The sequence below is a fragment of the Hermetia illucens genome, chromosome 1 (assembly GCF_905115235.1).
Source record: "Hermetia illucens chromosome 1, iHerIll2.2.curated.20191125, whole genome shotgun sequence".
Taxonomy (NCBI): Eukaryota; Metazoa; Arthropoda; class Insecta; order Diptera; family Stratiomyidae; genus Hermetia; species Hermetia illucens.
The window spans coordinates 155,061,756-155,074,926 of NC_051849.1; the positions used below are offsets into that span (position 1 = coordinate 155,061,756).

The window sequence follows — 13,171 nt, forward strand, 5'->3', positions numbered from 1 at the left end:
CATCCCATCTTTTCAGTAACTAACATATCAAATTTGACTATCCGCCTCCCTTTAATTAAACTAATTTTCATTTAGTTAAAAATGTAACGACATCTAGTTTCCAACCTATGGAAACGAACCTCTAACTCATAAATGAAGATGTTTCCCAAGATTCAACAAAGTCAAACTGCGAGATACAATTCATATCCGAAGAATCTAATTTTAGAATGACATTTTGAGTGAGAATTCGCGAAGTTAACATGATTGTGTCCGCGAATAGTTCTCAACCCTAAAACAATATCGCCATGCATTGATAATCGAAGATAAAATATTCAAAGAATAGCAGTTACCATGGAAGTTATATTTGCCGTAGGATTCGATGATCAGTTGGGAAGGTATGGGAGAGCACTACGAGATTTACGTGCGGGTGATGTTGTAATTGATGAATTCCCATTCGCGTGCGGGCCGAAAAGTGGAACAGAAATCGTTTGCTTAGTATGTTGCCAACCCATTGATTATAGCTCCAAGGACGCAAAATGTCCACAGTGTCGTTGGCCAGTGTGCAAACTTTGCTGGAATTCAAATATCCATAGTGGTGAATGTAAAGTGTTTAGAAACGCCAAGGCCCCTTTTGGAGCTGGAGTTGACTCAAAAAACCGTTGCCCACAGCTAGAATGCATCACACCTCTAAGGTAAGTTGCAATTTAAAAGAAGATTCTAATGAACATCCAATATTATAGTTTATATCATTGCTTGGCGTAGAGTAAACATAAGTATTACTCAGGAAGCAACTTCATTGTGTTTGCAAACCCACGAATGAGGAAAGACTATCAAAGATGAAAGGGTGATATAAAAATATTCGACGGTGACTCCAGGCCGGAAAGGAAGGTTTGTGGGAACTATACTGGCCCAATGTTCCTACATATATATATATACATTTGAAATATTTGGTTTAAAATATTGGTAGCTAGGTACAAAGGTAACAGTAGGTTTCTGAATCCCCTGAATCACGATCTTTAATGTTCTGTGAATCCAGGCAGATAGCGAGGGTGCAAGTATATTTCCGATGACGAGCATTGTCTCTGCTGCTATTAAGTTATTTTTAGAGGTGAGGTGCATCTCCACGCACTCAGGCCTTTTATGAGGTCCATTGTACTCGCCCCTCGCCTATTCAACGGCCACCTACTTTCGGTGTTCGCAAACTTTTGCTAATCTAAGAACGTATTCCTGAGGCAAAGAGTGAACAGATTTTTCACTGAAAAACCTTTCTGAAGTATCTAAGGTCTGAGGAGACCGGGCAGCTGGATATGAAATGCAAGGCCCTCTCCTCCTCTTCCTCACATATTTTCTGAATATATTAATTTAAGGAGCAATGTTCGGTTAAACCTGTTAAAAATTGTCAGAGTTTTCAATGTCCATCTTTTAAAGAACAGTAGAATACCGCTCCATGGGCTCCAGCTTCTTTCTTTTTTCTCTCAAATTTTCGCCTGCCGACAGGAATTCCATTCCATTCCATTCAACCTTTGAAACTTTAACTTAGATGGTCTAACGTAAAATTTTGACGCTTTTCTCAGTATTGCGGAGCCAGTCGCTTGACGAACTTGTCTGCTAATATCCTCGCTACCGATGTTTGAGTACCCCAGTACCCATCTTAGGAGAATTTTGTTCAGTCGGACGAGTTTGTGCAGTTTCTGGTCATGTTATTTAATACTGATAACGCTGCTTGACTGCTGGAATAGATTCGAACGGTGCGAATCCGCCATTTTTCCCTCAACCGTTTCTCTTCATTTCTTAGATTCATAGCCATGAAACCGTTTCCGATTCCACAGAAGAGTTCTGGCCCGTGTAAAGGCGTCCCTGCTCCCTTCTTGGTTAGTTCATCCGCTGCCTCCTTTCCTTCCAACCCAGCATGGCCTGGAACCGAAAGTATCCAGACCTTGTTGGACGAGCCGAGTGTATTCAGTCTCTCAAGGCATTACCATACCAGTTTAGAGTTCACCTGGTTGGACCTAAGTGCCTTGATCGCTGCTTGGCTATCGATGAGAATAGCTATGTTCTGCCCCCTGTAGTTCCTTTGCAGATTAAAGGAGGCACATTTGCCTATGGTGTATATTTCCGCCTGGAATATGCTAGTGGTCGTCTTACTCTGTGCTAATAGTTTCAACCGAACATTTGTCGTTAGTTGCCCTCCAGTCCACCTTGCAAGGAATAGGGGGTAAATTTAGTCGACTCGAAATAGTGTCTGCTATGTAATGCAATGGAATCCTCACACTTTCTTATTTTGTGGCCTATTCGTTGCAACTTCTGCCTTCTAATCAAAAACATTCACGAGCAATTTGTCCGCCGTTGTTCTTCGTTTGAAATTATGCTGGAACAAATTATCCCCCATGGGACATTAAAGATAAGTGTTTGCCAAGACTTGAAGTTTTGAAGTAACAATAGTGGTGACTTTTTATGTTCTGTTGCAAGGGGTGGACTTTGGGGGTTACCCGCGCAGCATGGTGAGCATACTGAATGGATTACCGCTGAAGGCACCCGCCATGCCATTACACTGGGCATAAATTTTGTGGATTTCACAGAAGAGGAGATTCGACAAGTTATAAACAGTTTGAAGAACTGAAAGGGTTTTGAACTGGACTGGGTGCAGAATTTCTGGTATAAAAAATTTACTAGTATACACAGTCGGCTGGCACATGGCATAAACCAGGTTATTAGTTGCCCGGAGAAATTTCTACTCTTCCTCACTGCGGGTAGATGGAAAAAGGATACGGTGCAGGACCCCAAAGACACAAAACCAATTACTTGCTTACCAACCCTCTAAAAATTCATAACGTCCATTATTAGTGGACGCAACTTAAGACCAACAATATTCTATCCGAGGAGCAGAAGGGCTGCCAAGTCGTGTCAAGCGGTTGCAAAGAGCAACTTATTATCGACTCGCTAGTTGTAGGACAAGCAACTAGAGGCCAAGAAACCGACAGCACCCCACACACCTGGTTAATCGATGTTCTAAGTCTGTAACGCATTGATCCCAAACTAATAAAGTTTTTGGCGGCAATCATGGAAGGGCGGCATTCCACCTTATGAGTGCGTTCATTTGAGGATACCAATACCTGAGAGCCTATCCATATACGGAGGGGCATATTCCAGGGGAATTCGTTGAGTGCCCTTCGGTTTGCATGGCACTGGAATTTAGATTAAAAAAGTGTCGAATCCAAGCTATCCACAAAGATCATCACGAGCCGCATCCCGGACATAGCATTGGTGACCTCCAAATCCAAGCTATGACCGAGACAGGCTTATACAAATACCTAGGAATTTTGCTAGGAAGCCATGCTCGAGTTGGTGATCCAAAGGATGCTCTGCTGTCCGAATTACTGTGGCGTGTGAAGCTGGATCTAAAATCGCATCTCTTGGGAAAAAATAAAATAAGCGCACTGAATGTGTACGCTATCCCTTCACTGGCTTATGCATGCCATGAACGAAACTGGATCCGAAAAACGTGCAGCGGCGGATACGGACTACTATGTCCAAATTCCTTGATGCGACTGCTTGTAAGGCAGAATGTGCACTGATTCCACTTAGCTTGAACGATGGATCTTTCAATCCTCTGAGAGTTTATCATGAAAGAGCGTTTGGAGAACGACCAGCGCAGAATGCGTAGTTCGGTGTTACAAATATTTAACCATCTAATTTCTGGCTGCACTGTAGTGTCATTAGTAATAATAATAATAATCGTTGGCGCATATTGGATCAGGGCCTTGAAACGTGTTAGAGCACTTCATTCAAGGCCGTAACGGTACACTACCATACACAGTAGGAGGCAACGTGTTCAGCATTGCGCTCGGTAGTGTCATTAGTGCAAATATACAAATAGCCGCAATGCTGTGTGTAAGGTAATTCACCAAAGCCTTGCATACAATCATGGTCTGAACATGAGAGCATGTCTGGTTTATCAATATGAGCGGCAGACAGTACTGCATAGTTCTGCATGTATTAGGACTGGCAAGTTCTAACTGATGGGCACATTCCGCATGACAAGCTTGAAATGCTGTTAGTTGACAAGATTGGTCACTCCGCATATATTGTTAATGTTGCTATCCCCCATAATAGCAAAATTGGACGGAAATGCGTGGAAAAGAAAGTAAACCAGGAGCCATTCCCTCGGGAAATCAAAGAAATTTGGCGTCTCGAGCGGGTAGTTGTATTTCGCGTAATATTGTCAGCTACATGTGTTGTACTTAAATCCTTCACGGTTGGGTTTCTCACACATTCTGGTTCAAACTATTCGGAAGTACACCATTCTGCATAGTCTAAATGTTTGGCACTTAATGGTAGTATTAGGTAAAATCCGGCATCCGCCGATATTAGGACAACTCGGAGACTCAGACATGGAAATGAATGTAGAGACAGTTAAGGTTGTACAAAATATCTAGTGCGAAAATGGAGAAAACTTGTGAAGCCATTATTCGTAATAAAGGAAACTAAACAATATATTAATATGATTGCGAAAAGCCTGTGGTACTTTAATAAAATATATAATTCAAAATAGAATTCTTTTATTAAAATTAATTTTTACCATTCACGGTCATGCTCCATAACATTAAGCCTACTCTTTGAGTCCATCATTATTGCTATACCAACGCTTTCTTCCCTTCTGCCCTTCCTTCACTATTGAAAAAGGCAAGGGAGTAACTGGGAATAACAATCGTCGCTATGGATCTTCCAACTTGATGATTTCAATAGTGGGATGGCTTTACATAAACCAGACTGCTTATCTGAAAGGATCTCAGGCTAAATGATATATGGAATAATAAGAAGCTTCGGGTACGAATAGAAGCTCCTACCAATACCATAATGCAAGGAAAACCTCCTCTGCGTGCACAATTCAGCACCCGTACAAGCTTTGCCTTTCGTAATTTTGCTGCCCCTTTTTCTACTACAAATTTGCATGACTTCTTTTTTAATTGTCACGAGTACTCTATTATCTCTTAAGTTTCTGCTGGCAGTCTTGATCCTTTCATTGCTGAGAAATAACCCTTGATTGACTTTCAGCAGGAGATTAGCGCACGTGATGCAAAGGAATGTATGACTTTTGAATGAGCTGGTCGTCATTCTATAAGAATCCGTCACAAATTTATATTCATCTTTGAGAAGAATTCCTTTGAAATTCCCCCCTACTTTGCTGCACAGCCAACTTGACGTTTTTTAACCCCCTTTATAGTTTTTTTCTTTCCATTTTGATCAGTTTTACCTACCTTACGGTGAGTCAGTTAATTTTTCCGTTAATAAATGGGTTTTCCAGCCGGGTGATGTGAATAACTTTCAACTGATTTAAACAGACGTCTACGAAAGTTGCTCGTTTCTATCTCTCGATAGTCGTTTGAGGGTATACTCATTTTTAGCCATACACAATTTCGACAGGCTACTTCTTTGGCTGAAGGTAAGGATAATTGAGTGATATGGGCAAGTGACGATAACTTTCATTAAATTGGTAAGACAACGTAGCATTACTGAACGCCAATCCCATAAATTGAATAGATTCTCCTTTTCGGTAGGTATTCATATACCATTCGTTGATCAGTATCATGCCCAATTACGCAAAAACTAACGATGGCTGTAGTTTTTGCTGGTCATCAGCAATTACTTGGTTCTCGAAGAGCAGACTACCTAAACATGTTCTCGAATTCAGCTTTCAATTTGAATTTCGTTCCAAGTTTTCTTCACATATTCCAATAATTGGCCCTTCTTGGCAAAGGTTTGTTCAGCCAGTTTTTTCTTTAAGACAGCTCACAGTTTCTAACAGGTAATATGCCAACCTGTCTTCGAAAAATTGTTTGATAAGTTTTGAAATGTGTTTTGGATCATTATCCCACTGAAGGATCCATGCATGTTCCCTTCGAAATAAGCATTGTTTTTCATAATGGCCCTTTGTCGTTTATGCAGGATCTATATCATTCCTATTCATTGTCAGCTTTTTTCTTTTTGTTTTTGAAATATTTACACAGAATTCTTTACCTTTTGGACATTGAACATTTCTTTCACAGTCGTTTCCAAATAAATTGATTTTCGCTTCATAGCTCAATTTTAGCTAAAAGAACTAACAAAGGTCTCGATATCTGGGGCAGTCACTTTCAAAGGCATTACTGGAGCCTTTTTGCAAATCGTCACAATGTGTCGACGAAGTGTAATAACTTATTAGCAATTAATTTCACAATCTTGTGAAATGATTTTCCACTTCGTCGCAATTTGCGGACCAGTGCTTACTCCTAAACTGCTCTTTTTGCCACATCTACATTTCCCTCTTTACCAATTAAGCGGCGTACAGATGTGCAATTTTAACTGTTCAGTTAAATCGTTACGTGTGCGGGCAAAACTGAAAACTGTACAGTTCAACTGATGAGATTCTCATGAGATAAAACTGTACAGTTCATTGAAATTTACCATTCCGAACCTTGCGTGTGGAAAATAAAAAGTAAAGAGTACCACGATCGTGGCAAACGTAATGCAGCATATATAAAGTTATTAGGTAAACTTCAAGAAGTTGAACAAAAACAAATAGTCTGTACTTAAAAAAATTAATAATCTTCGTTGCGCTTATGGGAAAGAGCATGAAAAAGTGATGGCTTCTAAATAGGGTTCAAGCGACGAAGATATACTATATATGAACAAAAACTGTGGTATTACCCACTTCTGGGATTCTTGGGGGATCAAGATATTCCACGGCAGAGATGCTCGAATTTGGATGATTGGGTAATCAAACGAATGTATTTTTTTTTATTTTATTTACTTAAAAAGCCAGTGTCTTGTAATCCACGTTGAAATAAAATATATACATACATATACGTATTACTTTGATAAAGTTATTTTCCCAGGGAATTTGACCTGCATTGTTGAAATAATTAATGAGCTTTTGTCTTTAGTCGTTCGTGCCATATTTCCTACCTTTCTTCACAGTCAAGGTTCCGTAGCAGAATCACTTGTACTGCACCCCTGTATGATTCCATTATCAGTTTGCTTGTGATCGAAGCACTCTGGACTGCTATAGTAATTTGGTATCCTTAAAATTAAAAATTGTGTAATGTGCACCATGCCATCACAATTGATTCAATTTTACTTGAATGTAAATTAATATCTGTATGAAAAGCATTTTCCACAACTCGTCTTGCTCGAAACACGATAGTTACATATTTTTCCCCCCCACAGAATCCAATTCTGCTTGCATGAACGGTTTTGAAATTTCACATCTTGGTGGAAATGCGTCAACTACAACAAAGACGTATTAGACGCCTTGAGCTTTTGCTTGTTTCTTCATTTGGAATGTGTAATTAATTTTTCTGAAGTTTATGAAAGAATTTTGTAAAACACCGTCTGTCAATCCGTTGGTTCCAAAGCTCACAGAACCAACTGATGTTGAGTGTCAACTATAACCATTAGAATCATCATCATCATCAACGTCACAACTGGTATCCGGTCTAGGCCTGCCTTAATAAAGAACTCCAGACATCTCGGTTTCGCACCAAGCAGATATGGAAAATTCAATTGTTGTTCAAATAATGCAGCCAGTTTCTTCCATTCTTCTGGTGATTAAGGAAACTGAGACACAAAATATATTTATAGGACAATTCATTGGAGTCAGTATCATCGGCAGTGATAGAATCAGATATGCAAGAAAAATTAATTAATGAAGTCTCAAACATATCTGTTGAAATTTCTCCCGCATCAGCTAGGAAAAAAAACTCTGAACAAATTTTACAAAGGACGTTTTAATATCTGTTAGAGATCATTACAAACGTCCAACTCAATTTCCCGACGATCGTTTCGACATTTGGACAAGCGACATTGGAAAAGCGATTGCATTTAAATTTCGAGATTTGAGTAAAACGCAACGTATTCTCCCTAAGGAAATTATCAAGGAGACGCAGCTGAATTTGGCAGTTTAACAACATCACATACAGTTATGACCCCGTTCCCAACTTCACCATATGACTAGGATTTTTGGAATAAGTGACACTCATCTGCATCTAGTCGCTTTATTCACAACATTTCACCGTATTCAGATCAAAACAATCCTCCGATTTAGTCGCCAGTCTATGAAGAACACCAAAAATCTACTTTAATAAACCGACCACCCCCTTTACACAATCTGCCAGAAGCTCAGTTTTCACCAGCTATTCTATTATCTATGCCTGAAAATTCGCAAATATCCACTCGGGCACTCAAACTCATTCGCCAGTCTCTCAATAAAAGTTAGTTAGTTAGTTTAATTAACTGGGGGGAGCCGCAGCCCCGAGCACTCAGGCCATTATTAGGCCCATTGTACTATCCCCGTAGTTGCCTATTCAATGGCTTCCCGCCTACGGTGTTCGCAGGCGAATCTGAGAACATTCTCCAGAGGCACAGAGTGTGCAGATTCTTCATTGAAGAAAACCTTGCCAAGGTGTCTTCGTCTGAAATCTGAGGATGCCGGGCAGCTGCATAAAAAGTGCAGGGCTGTCTCCTCCTCCTCCTCACATTGGCTGCACACAGCCGAAACCACTACCCCAATCTTTTCCATATGGTAGTTTAAGGGGCAGTGTCCCGTCAAAAGCCCTACTAGGGTTTTCATGTCCGACTTCTTAAGAGACAACAAAAATGCCGCTCTAGTGGCCCTAGGCTCCTTCACAAGGATTTTCGCTTGCCGGCAAGAGTCCAAATTTTTCCACTCGGTTGCGTGAATCCTTGCAATTTCACTCTTCAGAGCAGACTTGACAGACTTCCAAGAGCTGGTTCTGGCCCCACCATTGTGGATCCAGACCCTCGGCGAGCTAGTCTGTCAGCCTCCTCATTGCCGGCGATGTTAGAGTGCCCCGGCACCCACATCAAGAATGTTTCGTTCAGTCGGCCAAGTTTCAGCAGCACCTGATGACAACTCCACACCAACTTGCTTGATATGTTGTTGCCATTTAGCGCTGATAATGCCGCCCGACTGTCGGAACAGATTCGAATGGTGCGACCCCTCCATTTCTGTCGCAGACATTCTTCTGCTGCCAATGAAATGGCATATATCTCCGCCTGGAATATAGTCGTCATTTTTCCGAGAGGTCGGGCCAGTTCTATAATCGGATTCTCCGAGAACACCCCTGCACCTGATCCATCCTTCATGACTGACCCGTCGGTGAAGATTATTAGGTCTGTAATCTGAAGACTCATGGCCACTTGACGACCAACTTTCTCTTTCGGTGATTACGACAGTATATGTCTTTTCAAAGACGAATCTGGAAACCATATGATCGGTCGGCATCAGGGCTACCGGATGTTTTTCAAGGAATTTCCAGATAGACGCACGCCCGTTGGATTGGCCGCTTTTCCACGCCCCAATGGTATCGAGCCCATATGCGTCGTTGGCCGCTTTTCGTTTCACCTCCAAGTGAATTGGGGGTAAATTCAGGATAGCTTCAAGTGCCGCAGTCGGCGTAGTACTCATTGGTCCAGTAATACTTAGGCAACCAAATCTCTGAATCTGCGTTAGCAGCTTCCTGCTGTTAGCAAAGTTCAGTCTTGGCCACCAGACGATGCATGCATACATCAAAATGGGTTTTATTATGGATGTATACATCCAGTATATCCGTTTAGGTGAAAGTCCCCAGGTCTTACCTATCGCATTCCTACAGCACCAGAGCAATCTGCAGGATTTCTGATATTGTTCCTGGATATGATGCTTCCACATTAACTTGGAGTCGAAATGTACTCCTAAGTACTTGACTGTTTGTGCCAGCTGGATTTCCGCCCCTGCTAAGGTGGGTAGCGTATAGCTACCCCACCTGACGTTCCTAGTGAACATAACTAGTCCAGTCTTCCTAGCGTTCACCGTGAGGCCATTGCGGAGGCAGCAGCTGTGGATTACATGCAGAGTTGCATTCAAGCGGTCACATACTGTGTCCGCAAACTTGCCGGTAATTATTACGGCTAGGTCGTCCGCAAATGCTTGCGCGAAGACCTTTTTGTCCTCCAGGAGCCACAGCAGGGTATCCATCACCAAGAGCCGTAACAGTGGAGAGAGAACCCCGCCCTGTGGGCAGCCCCTGAGACATCCTGCTTCAATAGACTTCTGGCCGACCGATATGTGGATTTTTCTCCACTCTAGCATGTGAAGGATCCAACTGATTAGCAGCGGTTCGATTTCATGCTGTCTTGCCGCATCACAAATTGCCGCGAATGAGGCATAATTGAAGGCACCTTCGATGTCCATGAATGCGCCTAAGGCGTATTCTTTTTCGGACATTGCCTTTTCAATTTTTGCCGTAAGTTCATGGAGTGCTGTCTCCGTGGATTTGCCTTTCTGGTAGGCGTGTTGCCTATGGTGAAGTGGCCACTTAGGAATGTGTGTATCCCTTATGAACCGATCTACTAGTCTTTCTAGTCCTTTTAGCAGAAAGGGCGTTAGGCTGATCGGTCGAAAGCTTTTTGCGTCTGTGTAGATGGGTTTTCCTGGTTTGGGAATGAACAACACCTTCACATCCCGCCATTTAATTGGAATATAAGCGTGTGCTAGGCATGCCCGATATATATTCCGAATATGTAGACCCATGGCCTCCATTCCTTCTATTACTAGCGCAAGGATGATGCCATCCGGACCTGCAAACTTGTATCTATGGAACGAGTTAAATGCCCATTTCACTCGCTCCAGTGATAATACTTTGCATGCCAGATTCCAGTCTCTCGGTTGAGGGCTGTATGCACCTGTTGGCCCCGAGATTAGATTTTGGATGCTGCCTGGGAAGTGTACTTCAAGCAAATGATTTGCCGTTTCTTCATCGCTTTCTGTGTACTTCCCATTCTGTAAACGTAAATAACCCAGTTTCTGGCTACGTTCTTTGACCAGAATCCGCTTCAGCTTTGAGGTTGCCTCAAGAGAGTTAGTCTCTTCGCAAAAGCGTCTCCAAGATGATCGTTTGGCCGATCTTATGCTCTTCTTTAGAGCCTTTTGTGCCTCTTTATAGCGATTCCAGCTAGTGCTTGATTCACCCTTCAGAGCGCGATTGAGGAGCATCCTTGTCGTTCTCCTCTGTTTTGCCAAATCCGAGCTCCACCATGGTCTTTTACCCTTCTTTGGCATCTTGAGTGGACAGCTTTCTTCGAAAGCTTCTCTCATGCTAGTTGTGATCATCTGAGTTGTCTTTTCAATTCCAGTAATGGATTTGATGCGCTTCGCAGGGATCGTGATTCGGGTGCTCAATTCTGTTTGATACATTACCCATTCTGTCTTCCTCGGATTCCGAAATGGAGTGGGTGGAGGTAGATCCATGCCCATAACGAAATCAATGCGTCTGTGATCCGAGAGTGTGATATCGTTTGATACTCTCCACTCTCCGATCAGAGCCGTGATGTCAGGAGATGCCACCGTGATGTCGATGACTTCTCGACCACGTTGAAGAAAGTGGTTCATTACCCACATTTAGGACCTGCAAATCGGTTCCTACTAGATACTCCAGTAGTCTCGATCCTCTTGCATTGATGTTCGAACTTCCCCAGCATATGTGGTGAGCGTTGACATCACATCCCGCTATTACCCCCATGCCTCTACTTTTGGCATATTGGATAGCTCTGATGAATGTTCCACTGGGAACATCTTCTGCGTCGTAGGGGAAATATGCAGAGCACCATAGTATCTCTTTATCTCCCTGTTGACTTTTTACGGTTAGCTTAGCCGATGTGGTGTCGCCGTCATATAGGTCGTTAACCAGGTTAGCCTGGAAGTCTTTGGAGACTACCATGCAGGTGCGGGGTCGATCGCTTCCATTGGCATAGGTCAGCATGTTGGGAGTTTAGGCCCCTGACTGCCCCACCAACAACCCACGGTTCTTGTATGAGGTATATAAATGTCTTGCAGCTATTGATCCGACGACTGATAAGTGCAGTCGCCGCTTTACAATGCTGCAAATTTACTTGGGAAATGTGGCACCTCATCTACGTTTCAGGTGTAGATGCCGGGGGCTGCATGTCCCCTTCAATGGTTTTAGGAGCCGACACTTGTAACGCGACGGTCCCCAGCCCATAGTAGAGCCGGCAACCCGATTTTTCCCGAATCTTCTTAACATCAGGTTCGGGAACGCCGATAGTGATAAAAGTTCCCGGCCTATCGGTTCTCTCTCCTGTTTTGCTGCCTAGCAGCAAGCAGGTGGAAGTGTTAAGGTTGTTCTGTACACCAAGTTGTTGCAGAACCCCAACGCCATTTCGCTCTTCTTCTGGAAGCCAGAACAACAACAACAACAACTTAACAACGTATTTAACTACAATGACTTCTGATCCATACCTAATATTTTTATAAATATATATAATATTTTAATAATATTTTTATATAAAATAAACGACAAAATATTATATATTATTATATATATGCAAACAAATTTGAAATAATATTTTGTCGTTTATTTGTCACTTACCTTCAAGTAATCCTTGTGTAGAGCACTGTACACCGCCTCACATATTTCTGGTATGATAGTCGAAAGGGATTGAGAAGATATTGTTGTTGAATTTAAAGTCTTCGTAGGTTCTCCCTGTTGCTAAAAATCTAAGTGTTGCTGTTAATTTTTCATGTGGTGATATAGCATCTCCCATTACTGTATTTTGCTTCATTATTTTAGGTGACAGTAAATACATTTATTCATCCATTATTAAATAATTATTGTAATCTTTTGCAAAATTAGTATGTGTATATTTTCTTCTTTGTAATAAACAATGTTTAAACCATACTTTTCTCCTGATGTTTTTTCTTTTAAAATGTACAATAATCCAATCACTCCAATCCAATCAATGTACAATAATCCATCATCACATGAAGAGATGATTGCGATGTCTGTAGCGCGCGTTATATTATCAATGCTTACTGTTTTCTGCAACAATTTAAAAAAAAACATCAAACAGAAAAAACAAAAGTTTATCCATTATTTATATCCAGTAAAATTTTTATGCTAAGAATGTTCAGCGGCGGTTTTTTAAGAAATAGCATTGTCATATCAAAAACGTTGGATTTTGATTAAAATTTACCCTCACGAAAAACGGCAGTTAAAAATAATTTAGCTAAAAAGCCATGGAGTGTATCTATTACACTAGTTTACATGGTTTTTATATTTACAAATCCCTACAATTGACAAAAGTTGCCTCATTATGTTAACTTTCAAATCTCATGCAAAAATGATGGGCTTAATAG

At 41.5% G+C, this 13,171-nt stretch overlaps 1 protein-coding gene across 1 annotated transcript in view; it reads left to right on the plus strand.

The window, feature by feature from the left end:
* The first annotated feature begins 233 nt into the window (after window positions 1-233).
* The window catches only part of LOC119647062 (SET domain-containing protein SmydA-8), a 31,321-nt gene continuing 18,383 nt past the window's right edge, over window positions 234-13,171 (plus strand). The window contains exon 1 of the mRNA XM_038047819.1: window positions 234-671. Within this exon, the coding sequence (XP_037903747.1) occupies window positions 331-671 (341 nt within the window). The 5' untranslated portion in view covers window positions 234-330. The remainder of the gene's footprint in view (window positions 672-13,171) is intronic.